Source organism: Eucyclogobius newberryi, unplaced genomic scaffold (genome assembly GCF_026437365.1).
Source record: "Eucyclogobius newberryi isolate DKJ021-1_F unplaced genomic scaffold, fEucNew1.0.hap1 SCAF_4, whole genome shotgun sequence".
NCBI lineage: Eukaryota > Metazoa > Chordata > Actinopteri > Gobiiformes > Gobiidae > Eucyclogobius > Eucyclogobius newberryi.
Genome location: NW_027316056.1, coordinates 21,896,951 through 21,911,982, shown reverse-complemented (window position 1 = coordinate 21,911,982; position 15,032 = coordinate 21,896,951). Strand labels below are relative to the sequence as shown.

The 15,032-nt window shown below is 39.7% G+C and overlaps 3 protein-coding genes across 3 annotated transcripts; all 3 read right to left on the bottom strand.

Annotated features, from left to right (window-relative positions):
- Positions 1-1,362: 1,362 nt before the first annotated feature.
- Positions 1,363-6,830, bottom strand: nol11 (nucleolar protein 11). Its single transcript, XM_072463102.1, has 18 exons — positions 6,655-6,830; positions 6,242-6,355; positions 6,112-6,168; positions 4,886-5,034; positions 4,601-4,658; positions 4,394-4,535; positions 4,106-4,309; positions 3,962-4,038; positions 3,568-3,691; positions 3,408-3,496; positions 3,056-3,121; positions 2,807-2,991; positions 2,617-2,742; positions 2,310-2,540; positions 2,159-2,237; positions 1,987-2,079; positions 1,592-1,699; positions 1,363-1,507 (listed from the first exon to the last, which is right to left on the bottom strand). The coding sequence occupies exons 1-18, from the start codon at positions 6,799-6,801 to the stop codon at positions 1,394-1,396; spliced, it is 2,163 nt and encodes a 720-aa protein (XP_072319203.1). The 5' UTR covers positions 6,802-6,830; the 3' UTR covers positions 1,363-1,393.
- Positions 6,831-8,119: 1,289 nt separating this feature from the next.
- Positions 8,120-10,530, bottom strand: LOC140377501 (beta-2-glycoprotein 1-like). Its single transcript, XM_072462932.1, has 7 exons — positions 10,312-10,530; positions 10,029-10,205; positions 9,420-9,516; positions 8,943-9,019; positions 8,680-8,868; positions 8,438-8,617; positions 8,120-8,358 (listed from the first exon to the last, which is right to left on the bottom strand). The coding sequence occupies exons 1-7, from the start codon at positions 10,382-10,384 to the stop codon at positions 8,135-8,137; spliced, it is 1,017 nt and encodes a 338-aa protein (XP_072319033.1). The 5' UTR covers positions 10,385-10,530; the 3' UTR covers positions 8,120-8,134.
- A 285-nt stretch (positions 10,531-10,815) lies between these two features.
- Positions 10,816-12,751, bottom strand: LOC140377956 (beta-2-glycoprotein 1-like). The gene is made up of 8 exons (XM_072463580.1): positions 12,629-12,751; positions 12,365-12,544; positions 12,111-12,207; positions 11,955-12,031; positions 11,697-11,885; positions 11,440-11,619; positions 11,098-11,295; positions 10,816-11,008 (listed from the first exon to the last, which is right to left on the bottom strand). The coding sequence occupies exons 1-8, from the start codon at positions 12,690-12,692 to the stop codon at positions 10,905-10,907; spliced, it is 1,089 nt and encodes a 362-aa protein (XP_072319681.1). The 5' UTR covers positions 12,693-12,751; the 3' UTR covers positions 10,816-10,904.
- Between the last annotated feature and the right edge of the window lie 2,281 nt (positions 12,752-15,032).

The following is a 15,032-nucleotide window of genomic DNA, read 5'->3' as shown; positions in this document are numbered from 1 at the left end:
CCAAGAAATACAATTTCTTGAAGTAAATGTAACGGAATACCCACCCCTGCAAGTCTGCTGTCATATTCATGTGCAATGCTTTGACATAATGTCAATCATCTTGGTGCAATATTCTCTGTCCATATAACAGCTGTAAATAAGAGTGTTACTATTGTTATTATTTTTTATTAAGAGTATAAGACTTTTTTTTATAGTTTTATATAGTATATATATATATATATATATATATATATATATATATATATATATAGTTTTATGTAAGTTATATATAAGTTTTATGAGTGCTTTTTTGCAAGAGTGTTTTTATAAGTTCTGTTCTTTATTTACTTCTGTACCTACTTGTTTCCAGAGGCCTTTGCTTTGCCTGGCCTGTATGCTATTAGATGCATCCATCTCCATGGAGACAAGCAGAAAACACTACCAGCTAATGTGAATAATGAAATGTAATTTGTTGTAATTGTAATGAAATGTGTACTTTTATTACTGTTACATATTAACCAGGGACTGCAGATGGAAAGTAGCAGCAGCTAAATCTGGGGCAGATCATCTTTTCTCTTGAAAAGTAATGATTTTGTACATGGTCCCTGACAAATAAAGACTAAACTAATCCAGGTAAAGTTACAAGTCAGATCTGTGACGCGGTGACCTTTCGCACAGAAAAGTTACATAGTGCACCTTTGTGCCAAATTTAAAGAGATCCGACACAAGCCTATCTTTATATCATTTCTGGGTCCAATTTGCGCTCGTTACAATTATGTGGACACAATCGCTGGCCTCAGGGCGGAAGTGGTAGAGTCTTTTCTGTACCTTGACTCGCGCTCACTCGCTGTGTGGTCACGTGACAGGTTTCCACAAAAGCTGCAAATGTTTTCAGTTGGTAAAATGAGTTGCACGCTCAACACGCAGTAGCGATACACACGCGGGTTTGTTTGACACATTTTGGCCACATTTGTTCTTCGGGGTCGATAACTGGATAACGCGGCTGGTTTGCCACCGTCTTTTTAGTCCATCACGCTGCACAATACCGTTCTCTATTATGCCTGTATGAACCAATAATGTGAACCCTAACAGATTTTCAGTTTAACTCGCACGCCTGTAACCTTTACCAGTATAAAGTATTTAGCTAATCTGCGCCCCATAACTCCCCCACTCCGGTGTTAAAAAAAGCGCCAGCCATAAGTGAGCAGTGCACGCCAAGTACTGGCTTTGACCTGTGACCCTATTAAGCCAATTAAAAAATAAAGATAAACTATGCAAGGCATTTATTGTAGTTTATTTGATCGCAACAGGGATTTCAGTCATGCATGTGTACATTGCTAATGAAATAAAGGCAAGACAAATATTCTTTAAATTATAAAAACGGAAACTTTAATAAAACTATAGAAAGTATTTTTCAATAAATCTCCAGGACTTCAATGGCATATTGTTCAATGTCCTTTTTTGATTTCATTTTCTTTATCTCATGGAGGTTGCTCTCGATCTTTCCAAGCTCAGAAAACAGTTTCACCTGAGAAGAAAAGTTGATGTACTTAGGTAAAATACATCTTATATACACACACACACACACACACACACACACAAAAATATCTACCTGAGACTTCACAAATGTGTTCAAATTTAGCAGTAACTCTTTTGCCTCTGGTGTCATCACTAAAACTGTAAAATGTGCATCCAATACCAAGCACACCCAGTCCATTACCTGCAACCAAGAGAGATTGTTACGATTATCACCATTTTGACAGTATTGGGGACTTGTTTGAAAAATGTGTGCACTGCAATTTAGTTGTGAAAAGAGATGAAGCCCCATCACAGTGGAGAGCAGTAGATATTCTCCCAATGGTTTTTCATTCCTCTACCAGCACTCAGCAGCTGAGAGGAGAGGGAACCTTGGGGCAACCAGACGGGCTGCTCTTATAAACTGGGCATCCAACAATTCAACTGTAACATTTCAGACTTATAAAATATTGGATCATTCTCCAGACAAACCTGATTCATAGTGGGTGATCTCAATTCTTTCCTCTGCAGAAATGCATCCTGGGAATATTTCAAATAAAGAAAATAGAGATATTGGAGGAAAACCTGGGTAGACGGACAAAAGACATTTGTAATTATTTTGATAGAAGCACATTGGCGGATGGTGTATTGCTCAAGCACTCACAACAGCTTGGTGAGACGAAAGGTCTTTGAGGTGTGGAAGGAGGTAATTTTCACTATATGGCGTCTGTAAGATTTCATTTCTGCGCAGCTTTAGTTAAGCAAAACAAAAAAGCGGGGCATATCCTTTTGCTTTTAGTGAATAGAAAGGATACAACAGGACAGCCTTCTTTAAGCCGACTGGACAGTTTACTCTGAGTGGAGTCTGCTTGTTCTTCGTGACCGTCCCATCTCCGTCCATGATTTCTAAGCGGTCATTGTTTACTGGGGCGGGGCTACAACCATTAAGCGAGCCAACCTGTGCATCGTCTTTCGTGATCAACATATCCATGAATGAGACACCAATTGGCTCCAGATCCACCAAATCTGCGTCGCTGTCAGTCATACTGCAAAAACGTTCACCATTAGTAAAACTTCTAGAAGTATAAAATGTAGTAGGTAAAGGAAAATAGACTGATTTACCCGATAAAGGCCTTTAGACACGCACAGGTGATCGCTTCAGGGATATCGGGAAAGAATTGTAAGCAAAGCTGACACAGAAAATAGTCTCTTTTCTCCAAGGCCAAAAGGACGAGGTCTGGGCAGATGCTGTGAAAAACCAATGAGTATATCTTTGTGTGTGTTTATTCATATCAAAGTATCCCCTACTGACCTGTGGCAGAGTGTCCGCGACTGAACGAGCTGTGACAGGACGCCTCCAGTGTAGAAGGACAAGTCTGTCAGGCTCCTGGACACAAGCGCTGATGCAAGCCGTCCAACAATAAGCTGAAGGTCATGGGTGTCAGATTTGGCAATAAAAGCTTGCACTTCTTGCTGCACTTTCTCCACTGGCTCAGTCTATAAATAGAAGTGTCAGGTATGCTTTATTCAGTCAAAGTATAGAACACCGTTAAAAATATACCTTTATTTGGCCCATAAGCTGTTCCGTTGAAAGATTAGGCATCGATTGGGTTTTGTAACTTGTTCTCTGGAAATAAACAACTTAATGACTACTGTAGAATAAAACTATGCATTTTTTAAGCGATTGGCATGATAGAAATGTGCACTGCAATTTAGTTGTGAAAAGGGATAATGCCCCATTACAGTGGAGAGCAGTAGATATTCCCAATGGTTTTTCATTCCTCTAAAAAGCACGCCGCAGCCAAGAGAGGGAACCTTGGATTTATCGTTCAGGCTTGTATTCAACTAACAAAGCATCTAATAAAACTGAGCATATGATTCATCAACAGCATCAGGTCATCATTCAAAAATACCGTTTTTCTGCCATCTGCTGTTCTGCATGGTTGAACTTTCTCTCCATGCAATATATTACACCACGAGGGCACAGAAGGGCCTTTGCATTCTGTGAAATAAAGTGTGTGTAAATACTCAAATCACAGATTATGGATATAGATTATGGCAGTTCCTGCTTACCTTCAGCCCTAGCCTGTTTCATCTTTCCCAGAGCAGAAGCCAAGCAAGACTTTGGGCACTCACAAGGGATAACCGACAGGGATTTCCCATGAGGAATGAATAGCCTGTTGGAGAAGCTCCAAAGCTAAAAGCAAAAGTTTGATTAGGCTTTCTTAAAACACTTCCATTATATGGATTTGTACACTGCTGTTAAGTTGTGAATAGAGACAGACAGCCCTTTCACGGTGGAGAGCAGTCAAGTGTTCTACCAAAGTTATACAGTCCTCAGTCACACTAACAGCTGAGAGGAGAGGGAACCTTGGACTCACTAGGCCAATGGGGTGAACAACAGAATGTCTAAATTTTACCCCCAATAACATTGGTAATCATTTCTGTTTAATAGTCATCATCCTACCTGGCCATAGATTTTACCAGCCATCTCTTTTCCAGCCTGAAGTGTCTGAAAATGCACATTCCAGATGCAGAGAAAGTCTGCAGAGTTATAACAGAACAGTAATTAAAATGTTCATCAAAACACTATTGTGACAGTTAACCTCACCTTTGCCAGCTCCAGCAGAGGGGTGTGGGACACCCACAATAGCAACATGTGCTTCATCCAGGATGAGGGCAGATGCAGCTTCTAGAAGCCCTTCACCCACAGAGAGGCTCAGGAGCAGACTGCGGGGCAGTGTATGGGTCTTAGAGCCATCGTCACCCATGCCTCGCACTGGCACCACACTCTGACACACATGACCGTTTGGATCTAAAGATAAGACAGTATAATTTAGGGAAACAAAGGATTAGTTATGGTTAAATAAAATAACTTTATAAATGAATGCCATCTTACAGAGGTAGAGCAAGCAAATGTGTTTGTCTTTGAGAGCAACAGAGAAGCTCAGAGGAGAGAGACCAGGCTCTTCTCTTTCAAGACAGTATTTCTGAAGACTGTTTGGACTTAACCGCTGAAGGTACAGGAAGTGGTCAGCTTTCTGTTGATGAAACAGAAGTAAGAACATGTGTTCCATCCAAACAGTAACAAAATGCAATTAGTTACCTGCTCTGTTGCAAAAATTACACAATGCTTAGAGTCTGCAACCAAGTTAGTGCTCCACCTAGAGGAAAATAAAATAGCCCCACAATGTAAATGCAGTTTAAAACTACTTAACAGTTGGCCTTGTACACTGCTATTAGATTGTCAACAGCTATCAAGTGCCCTGTTACAGTGGAGAGCAGTAGTTTATTTCCCAAAGTTTTACATTCCTCTAACAGCACTCAGCAGCTGAAAGGAGAGGGAACCTTGGACATTGCTTGCAAATCAAATCTAGCCCATTGAATTCACCTGATGACCTCATCTTGAGCCAGAACTTCCCCCACAGTTTGTTGCGGTGCAGCCAATACGGAATCCAGGAGTCTTACGGCTCCTCTGTGAAACACGACCACAGGCTCTGCCCCCTGTGTACTGTGGACCTGCCACACATCTGCAGACAGCTGCAGAGAAGGAAATACAACTCTCAATGGCACAAACAGGGATGTCAAGATCATTAGGTTAATCAATAACTGATTATTCAGGTCACAATTGTAAGAACCAAAAATCTTATCGCGACAGTTACGTTTTCAAATGTAAAAAAAAGTTTAATCTATAGTCCGAAATAAATAGATGTGAAATCCATAACCACAAAACACCAGGGCTAAAACAGCTAATTCAGCGACCAGGTTTCTACGCTTTTTTTTGTAGTTTTTCCTGGCCGAGAAGGAGAGTCTAAGGACAGAGGACCCTGGGACATCGTCCCTCGCCACCACAGACATTGTTGATTCACTTCTCCCTGTGGCCCTCAGAGGCAACTGTTGTTGTGATTTTGGGCCTTACAAAAATAAATTGATTTGATTCATATTTTAAAGTTGTGACGTGCCGGTGTAATCCCTCATTTGCACACCGGGCGGGACCTCCTGATGAAAAGGTGTGGGCAGGGCCTACCCAGAGTAGGATAAATATCTGAGTTCCAGGCCTTGATTCGCAGATTGAAAATAACTCTTGGATGAGTCAAACGTATAGTTAAAAAAAAAAAGTCCAGATCACTACACTTTATTCTTTTTCTACAATTAAGTTGTGACATAAAATGCAAAATAATTCATAGCTATTGTAACAGTTTACAGTCTGGCGACCAGTTAGTCCTTTAAATATATTCTAACAGAAAAATTTGGACTGAAGTGAAATGTTTCAGTTTTGGGACAATTTGGTGACCCCTTATTTGTTTGTTTATTACTATAACATTAAAATATACATACAAAATATAAGTTCTCATTTCCGTCTCTTCCGAGTCAGCTCGAAGTCTGTCTTAATTTTGTCCTGTACACTGAGGGAACTATATTATGATAGATCCATGCGCTTAGACACAGGGAAACATGCAGCTGTGCAGTAGGTGCGTTCTATGATACATGGCAGGACTAATCGAGTCCACGCAAAAAAAAAAAAAAAATCGTCCATTACGCCTTTAATCAAAGAAAACAATCCGATAGCTGCAGCCCTGAAACACACCATTGATACACCATTTAACACATACTCACAGTTGCTTTGAAAGCCTTATCTAAAGTCACGTCGTCTTCTTTCCATATTCGAATGACCTGCAACACAACAGTATAAACTATGAGCCCGCACAAAACGGTCAACGTCGCAACACGTGTTTGACGGCCGAACCTTGTGGTCTGAAATTGCCACGTATTCTTTGGTGAGCGCGTTGTAAACCACTGGGCAGGTCAAACTCTGCCCCTGTTTGACCGTCCAGCTGCACAGAGGCTTCTGATCTGAAACCTGCAAACACACGAGAGCACAGGACATCAGCGCACATTTGCACGTGTGGCGCAAAAGAGCGTCCAACCCGGGGTGCGTGCACAGCAACCACGACGAGGCCACCCTCCGTGCACACGTTTTAAAAGCACAAACACACACAGTAATATCAGGAATTCTCTGATCATGATGATGTCTGAGGATATATATATTTTTCCAGCCCACAAAAAGTTAAGGATGCTAACACGAGTCACACAGTTAGCTTCGGAGCAGTTAGCGCTAGCAAGCTACATGGGATTCATTTAACACGTATATTAACTTGCCTTATACAGAGTGACTGACTTGGTTGAGTCCGTGACCAATACATGGTCGTCGTCCCTCTCTGATTTGATGCCGTTTACGCCTGAAGAAGTGAGATTTTGCGACGGCACAAGCCCGCACAACGTGTAGCCCTCGTACAGCGTTGCCATGCTGGAGCGAAGAGACTTGAGCGCTCAAAGTCTCGCGAGAGTGAGACTTCAGCGCGGAGCTTCCGATTGGTCTTCTTCTTCTTTTGATTTCCGGTAGGCTAGGCACGTCTCTCGGTGCACTGCTGCCTCTCTCGGTGAGCGGGATACATCGCAGTTATTTATTTACAATACAGTATAACAAAAAAAAAGCAAAACGAAACAACTTTTCTCTATATATGGTCTCATAATTCCCTCTTCAGTTTTGATGTTTGATTGCAAGAGCCAGGTCCTCCTTTGACACTTGTTTATATCTTTTTGCAGCTTCCAAAATTATTGCGATCCTTCTTGAGTTCCACTGGTACAACTGCACACCACAGCAATGCAACCAAGAGAGCTCTTTATATCCACAAAAACACAGCCGTTGGTTCCCTCTGGTTTGTTCTCCTTCTTCTCAACCCTTTTAACCGTCTCTGCGTGATTCTCTCCTTCACTCTTAATTTGCTTCTCCAGCTCTCTCCTTGAGCATCCCACTGCCCCAGCCTGGTGCGACCCCCACAGTGGAGGCACTTTGGCACTGCTTCATTTTCCACACACTCCACTCTCACTCTCACACTCTCACACTCTTCCATCTCACAGCTAGCACACTTCACTCTGGTACAGGCTGAGTCTACATGTCATAACCATGGTCATAACGGACCCCCTTCATATGGTCGGACACGATAATCAATTTGTGGAAATGTTACATCTTTGCGTTTGAGCTTTTGTTATCAAAGTTTTTATTTTTTGTTCATTTTTTCATTCAGTTAAATCATAAAAATCAATAAACATTTTAATTGAAAAAGCTTCCACAGTAGGTTACAAAACGGGATTACAAAACCTGCATGAATTGGAATACGACTTTGAGTTAGCAAATGATGAGCATTAAAAAGCTTGTTGATTTGACATAATATGTCTGTTAATAACAAAAATGTCTGTGCTAGATATGGTAAAGCACTCATATAACGTTTGCCTGGTTTAGGCTGGTTTACATAGGCTAACTAAAGCCTAAATCTAAATGAATGTGGAATTATGCGATATAGAAAGTCTGGAATATGTTGCAATGTGCCGTAAATAAAAATAGGCTATAGTTCACAGAAAATTCAAATATATTCTAAGAAATTAACCAGTAATTCTACTTCCCCCAAATTACAAAACACATAGCGGAACCAACACAGCACATTTCACTGCCATCTTTTTTTAACACAGTTCTCTTTCAGATGCAAGTGATGTGCGATTCAGCAGATACAGCACTGCATTGGGCTCTGGGGAAAAAATAACACATTTTGAAAACATTAACATACACAAATGTCACCTATTAAAGCTTTTGTTTGCATTCATTACCCTTAAAGCATTCAGGAATTTGAAGGTTTCCATCGACACACTGAGTTGGAAATGCATATTCACACCTTCTGGCTTTGTTCATGCAGTAAACAGAAACAGTTTCCCTGTGTAAAACTTTGTTGGGTTTGAATTCATCAAGCCAAAGTTTTCTCCCTCTGTACTCGATCCTTCCCCTCTTAATGCCAATACTGCACGGCGCTGTAAGTCACAAAATGTGTTTCATTACAATAAACTTCTTCTTTCGTGTTCAGATGTTTGATAAGACGTAAACTCTTACCTTTGCATGATGGCTTTTCAGACCAGTCCCCAGTTTCCTCACAGACAATTTGCATTCGTCCATCTAGTACATAGTCATCATTACATCCATAATTGATAGTTTCACCGTAGCCAAAGTCTCTCTTTTCGGGGATAGACATGTAGCCATTGTCTATGTTCTCTGGTGGGGGGCAGCTCACCTCTAAAATGAAAAGGTTGTATGTATACTTTTTAAATTCCACCTTAAGCATCAGTCGTCCATACCTCGACATTGGGGAGTCTCGGTCCATTGGCCACTGGCGGTGCACTCTACAAACTCTTTACCAAATAGTGCAAATGGAGGTAGACACTTGTAGTTTCCAATAGTACCATAATTTAGGTTGTTTTTTCTGATAATCTTATTGTAAATTATCATGCCAAACTCTGGGATTGGAGCAGGACCACAGGAAACAACTAAAGACAAAACACACGAGACATGTAGCTTTAAATAAGTCACATTTCTATATTGGTTTTTAGCCGTGACATACTTTTGCATTGTGGTTCTTGTGCACTCCATCTTCCATCAGCAAGGCACGAAGCATTGTTTGCTCCTTTCAGGATGTACCTTAGTGAGGTTTTTGAAAAAAGGCAAAGAAAATAATAGTGACGATGTACGATGAGGATCTCAAAAGCTAAGGTTAAACAAAATATATAAACTAAACTCCAACCTCTGCATGTGTATTCTGTCTTCATTGATAAAGTTATATAATATTGATTTTGTATATGTATCTGACAGGGCTGTGTAATTAATACATTTTTAATCAATCTATTTTTTTGTTGGAAATGTTCAGGTCAGCCAGACTGATGCATATTATTTGGAGCATTTTATTTGTTTTTAGACAAAAAATAATAATAATTAAAAAATAAAATTGGGATTGATCAATAAAAGGAAAAACAACCACGATCATTTTTGTTCTTATTGCATAGTCCTAGACTGTGTGTTGTCAGTAATAAAAGGCTTTTACCCATCATCACAAGTGTAGTTGACAATACTCTGGTATAGAGTATTTTCATAGTACAAGTTTCCATTCATTGGAGGATCAGGGTTGGAGCACTGCACAGCTGTATAGAATTCAAAGGAGAAATTGTTACAATTGAGAGAATATTGTAACAAATCAAATGTTGCTCAAGTCAGTTAGCTATATCTCATAAACTGTGTGTGTTTAAAGGTACATTTATTGTGATCATTTTGGCTGTGGTTGTTCAATTGCCATAAAAACACATATTTGAGAGACATGTGAGACAAATATGAGAGGTTTTGTATACATTGGGAGTTTAAATTATCGCCATATTGCCCACATATATGGAATGTGATATTATCCCGTAAACAAAATATCTAGAAATAAAATCAAAGTCCTATAAATGATACAGGGGCATCTAAGGAGTTAATAACTGTTGTTAACTCAGTCAATATGTAATGTAAAGAAAAGAATCCTTGAAAAACATTCATCTTTGATGATTTTATGGCAGTTTAAAAATGTATTTACAAAACTTGTACAAAACACACCCACTATTCTTTTTTTTAACAAGGCACAAGGATTAACCAGAATTTTCTCATTAAATGTATGACTCACGTTTGCATCTAAACTGAGTTTTTGTCCATGTTCCAGAAGCTTTGCAGATGATGGTGCGAGGGCCTAGGAAGGATGTGTATCCCGTTTCACAAGACAACACCACCTCCACACCAGGATTGACGAACCGCTGCATCGCCTCGAACTTGACGTTGTCACCAAGTACAGGTCTAGAACAAACTACAAGAAACATGTCGAAATAAGTCAACATTAAACCGAAATATGTAACCACTTCCGTGTTAAATTGTATTGTATAAAACATTTGGAAAATAAATTGAATAGATACCATTGTCTTCAGCTCTTGTAATGTTGATCCAAAACAAAAAAGAACACAGTAGTAGCCATAGTGTGCCCTTCATCGTAGATTATTCAGAAGCTTAAACTTCGTCCTTCTTTCATTTGGGAGCTCAAACAGAAATATCTATTGCTAATTCCTCTTTCTGTGTGTTTTCAAATCTATTTTGCTCTCTCTCTCCTTCTCTATTGCACACCCTCACTTTGTGTTTCCGGTGACTCTTACAGGAAATAGAACAAATAGAAGAATAGTTTGGTAAAAAGGACTTTGCCCCAGTGTTGCAATATTTTAAAACAAATCAGGTTTAATACCAGTTTTGAGTGTGATTCCACCTACTACCGCCAACACATTTATAAACATAACACTCCTGAACAACAGATTGTCAGAAGAGAAGCATTTACATTATTTGTGTCTATTAAACAGGATGCAATTATTAAGTGAACAAACAACAAGGGAAGACAATAAATACTGCAAACACACCAAAAAGGGTTAGGGTGTTTTATAACAGTAACTTTATTGCCATTAATGCTCTCCTACTATGAGAACATGAGATACATAATGCAAATCCTTCTCTTTGTCTCTTTTTACACAGGTGTCGCGGGACCTGTTGCTGGAGGAGACACTGCACACGTTGGGATTTCTGATGGAAGAGTTTTGGCCTTGATGTTGTACTCAATTTTACCTGGTTCTAAGGGTGGAAAAAACAAACAAACACAGATATAACATAGCAGAGATTTACAGCATAGTGTGCCACATTGTAAAGAGATGGATGCTCACCCTTAAAGCATTCTGGGAGAGGGAGGACTCCGTCATTGCAGACACTGGCCACGGGATAGCCACACTTCTCTGTCTTGTTTTTACAGTAGAACACAACAGGTTCTTTATGTAGGACCCTGTTTGGTTTGAAATCCTCAATCCAGATCTTTTTTGCATTGTAGAAGATACGACCCCTCTTGATGCCAACTTGACAAGGGGCTTGGTGGAAAATAATAGATAATAGATAAATAGATAAGATGGATCAATGGATAAGATCGGTAAATGATAGTACCGGTTCTGAATGTCAGTCGGAATTCGAAATGTTAAAACCAGTGAATATTTATTATGAGGCGTGAGTTGTACCTCTGCAGATCGGCTTGGTAGACCAGTTCCCAGTGTTGGTGCACTGTATGTCAGATTCACCTTCCAGCAAATAATGCTCATTACAGGCATATTTAACTGTTTCTTTGTAGCGATGCTCCTTCATCACAGCAAAAGTGATAACCCCATTTGGAATGCTGGGGGGAACGGAGCAGCTCACATCTAAGACAAATCGAAGAGTTGTGAATTTAATTCCGTGCCATGAAATAGAAAATAAATACGGTATAATGATGATTGACCTCGACAAGTTGGTGGCTCCGGAACTGTTCCATCGGCCATACAAGACCCTCTCTCAAAACTTGGCGCTTTCGGTTGGTTACACTCATATGTCCAACCTTGGCCATACATTGTGTTGGTACCAGTAAATGGCTTCTCATCATGCACAATTCTGCCATCTAAAGGTGGCCTTGGCAACGGGCAATTCACAGCTGCAATGGAAAATAGAAGATGTTACAAAAATCCCCAAGGTAAAAAAAAAAAAAGAACACCGTGATTACCGTGGCATATCGGTGGGGGGTTGCTCCATGTACTGTCATGCAAACAACTGCTACTATTGAATCCCTGCATAACATATCTATCATAGTAACAGCCTATGAATTAGTTATTACAAAATGTATTTAGTTTGTATGTCAGCTTTTAATACTGTAATTTACCCATGATCGCAGGTGAAGTTGAGCTGAGTCTTGTAAGGGGCTCCAGTCCGGCCCATTGCCATAGGCTGCAATGCTTTTGGGATTGGACACATCTTAGCTGCAGACGATACAAGTGCATTTCCAGTTAGAGCATATCCAATGAGTCAGAGTCGTTATGATAATCAAATCTGAACATGGAAATCATAATAAGACTTCTTTGGTGCTTCTTGAACCAATGCACCAAAGTTCATCCTCTCGGTTTAGTCTAAACTCACGAGAACAAGCCAAGTCCGAGGGTGTCCAGTCCCCGGTGCCAGTGCAGCTGATCCTCTGTGGACTGGGCGTCGAAGGCAGATATCCCTGTTCGCACGAGAGCGTTACCTCTTCACCCGCTTCGTACACCCGCTTTAGGACGGACTCATCAATGCCATCCGTTATCGGAGGGCGACCACATACTAATAGAAAACAGAATATAAATCACAGAGGCTAAAATAAGCACCAGAGGCATGTGTAATCATATGCATTTGTTTTACGGTTACCCGTCTTGGATGACACAGTTGTGCAAAGAAGAAAAAGGAGCAAAAGAGACCAGGTGGAAGACATCTTGAAAAATGACCACCACAATGAGGTTGGAAGTTTTATATAGACCCAGAAAAGTCTGAGCCAATAAAATGTACATATTGACTAAGCTCAAAGGTCTTCACTTCTGCATATTTACTCACCTGGATCAATAGGACACAGTCACATTCAGACTTGAGATTCATTTAACTGTAAAATGCCTTTTGTTTGGATATTGAACCCATTGATTCTTTTTCAAATCCGGAGGTGTAAAGTCAGTAATGGTAGAAAGTAAACTGATAGTGAAGAACATTTATTCTCAGTAAGCTCTCTGCTTCTGTGAGTCACTTTTTCAGATTGGGCAATGATTGAGTAGAATTTTATTCAGTATGATCATTTTCATTGGTAAATCGCTTCATTCACGCTTTGTAACTTGTTTAAACCAGTTCTTGATGAGTTGCATTATTAACAAATATTTGTAGTATGCATTATCACTGTAGGTGAATGAACCATTCTAGGTAAAGGATGGTTGCAGCAGGCTGGCCCAGTATGCTGCTTAAAGCAACACAGTACATATGGTGTTATGCATGATATTTGAGTTGACATTCACGCTGCTATTTCGCTTACCAGGTCCTAGGAATCTTTATGTTAAAACACAATGAAAGCAATTGATATACAATTGCTTTGATAGATGGATGGATAAATACATACTTATTTATTTATTTGATATTATTAGATTTAGGTTGTTTTTCTGATAATCTTATGGTAAATTATCATGCCAAACTCTGGGATTGGAGCAGGACGACAGGAAACAACTTAAGACAAAACACACGAAACCTGTAGCTTTAAATAACTTACATTTCTATATTGATTTTATCCATGACATACTTTTGCATTGTGGTTCTTGTGCACTCTCTACAACAGATTGATCCGAATCAGGAAAGGTTTATTGCCATTGACAGTGAACAAAATTCACATGTTAAGATAAGATAAGTTAATGTACGGTAATAATAATAATGTTACGAACTAGCTTTGGTGATTTGGTGCAACATACAACAATAAACAATAATAAAAAGCAAGATATAAGATAAGATAAGATAAGATAAGAAATTCCTTTATTGTCCCACATGGGGAAATTTCATTGGTGCAACGCAGGAAGATACAGAGGTAGATACAGAAGAACAGATCACTTATAGGAAGTCTGAAAAACACTTTCAGTAGAAGATCTCCTATAAATAAAAAAATAAATATATATATATATATAAATATAACAAATAAGGCATGCAATTAACATGCAAGAAACAATTTAAATGAATTATAAGATAAAAAATAGATTTAGTATGTTCACAATGTATGTATTTAGATATAATCTTTATTGAGTTGATATAGAATAGTGTTATATAAATAAATCTATTAAATGCGCCTGTATCTGTAATACTAGCTAAATTAAGTTACCAATTCAGTCAATTGATCAGCACACATCTTTATCAACTCTTTAACAGTTCTGAAAATCTGTGTGAAATAGCCTACTTTTAACTCTAAAAAGCGACATTTTCCTCTAAGATACGTTTACTTTTTTTAATTAGAATCTTGTACCTGAGATGATGTTTGCCCCTGTCCCTGTGCTTTTCCTTAAAGGTGCCATATCATGCTTTTTTCACGTTTCGTGTATATTTGATAATAATAAGGGTTGTGCAACACCCTTAACATAATAGTTAAGAAATATCACCCATACCTTGGACCCCACTCACCAACCCGGAAATGCAAACGGCTTGGTTTGATATTCGCCCCCACCCTTGGGTGAGGGGGGATGGTGACGCGTGCCTGCCCTTATGACGCGGTCTAAAGTGGTCTTAAGCACCCACCCCCCGTGGGATAGAGAGGATTTTGATGACCTCATGGGCTTTGTAAAGAATAAAGTCTGGCGGTAATGCAACACTTGGATGCCAACCGCCATAAAACAACAACAACAACAACAACAACAACAACATTTTGTACTCTTTATGGTGGATGTTGTAAACTGTGCTGCTCAGACTCAAAGCAGAACTGAAAGGATCAGGATCATTGCTAAAGCTGCAGGGAGATTCCTTGGAACAAAAGCGCTTGATTGGGCAGATATAGAAATGGGAGTTGGAGTGATGGGGGTCTGCTTGTGGGGAGCCAGAGTGATCAGAGTGACGAGATGGGGGTGGGGGTGGTCTCCTGTCCTCGCCCAGTCTCGTAGACGCACGGCTACCAAGCAGCGACATCAGTGGAAATATTAAAGCCTATAGAATGAAGCCTAAAGAATAAAGCTGTACGGTGGAAGCACCGAACGTCAAAGAAGGAGAGGAAGATGAAGAAGAGTCTCCCTGGAATAAAGCCGGTTGGTCTCTGAAACAACAA

Excerpts from the sequence above, each read along its gene's own strand:
- nol11 (XM_072463102.1), bottom strand. The coding sequence starts at position 6,801 with ATGGCAACGCTGTACGAGGGCTACACGTTGTGCGGGCTTGTGCCGTCG. Across the intron at positions 4,659-4,885 it reads GCTCAAGATGAGGTCATCAG|GTGGAGCACTAACTTGGTTG; the intron begins GTGAATTCAATG and ends ATTTTCCTCTAG. Across the intron at positions 3,692-3,961 it reads CTGGTAAAATCTATGGCCAG|CTTTGGAGCTTCTCCAACAG; the intron begins GTAGGATGATGA and ends TTTTGCTTTTAG.
- LOC140377501 (XM_072462932.1), bottom strand. The coding sequence starts at position 10,384 with ATGAAGGGCACACTATGGCTACTACTGTGTTCTTTTTTGTTTTGGATC. Across the intron at positions 8,869-8,942 it reads ACAAGAACCACAATGCAAAA|TTGTTTCCTGTGGTCCTGCT; the intron begins GTATGTCACGGC and ends TTTTGTCTTTAG. Across the intron at positions 8,359-8,437 it reads TGAAAAGCCATCATGCAAAG|CGCCGTGCAGTATTGGCATT; the intron begins GTAAGAGTTTAC and ends TGTGACTTACAG.
- LOC140377956 (XM_072463580.1), bottom strand. The coding sequence starts at position 12,692 with ATGTCTTCCACCTGGTCTCTTTTGCTCCTTTTTCTTCTTTGCACAACT. Across the intron at positions 11,886-11,954 it reads CCCCCCACCGATATGCCACG|CTGTGAATTGCCCGTTGCCA; the intron begins GTAATCACGGTG and ends TTTCCATTGCAG. Across the intron at positions 11,296-11,439 it reads TACCAAGCCGATCTGCAGAG|CCCCTTGTCAAGTTGGCATC; the intron begins GTACAACTCACG and ends TTTTCCACCAAG.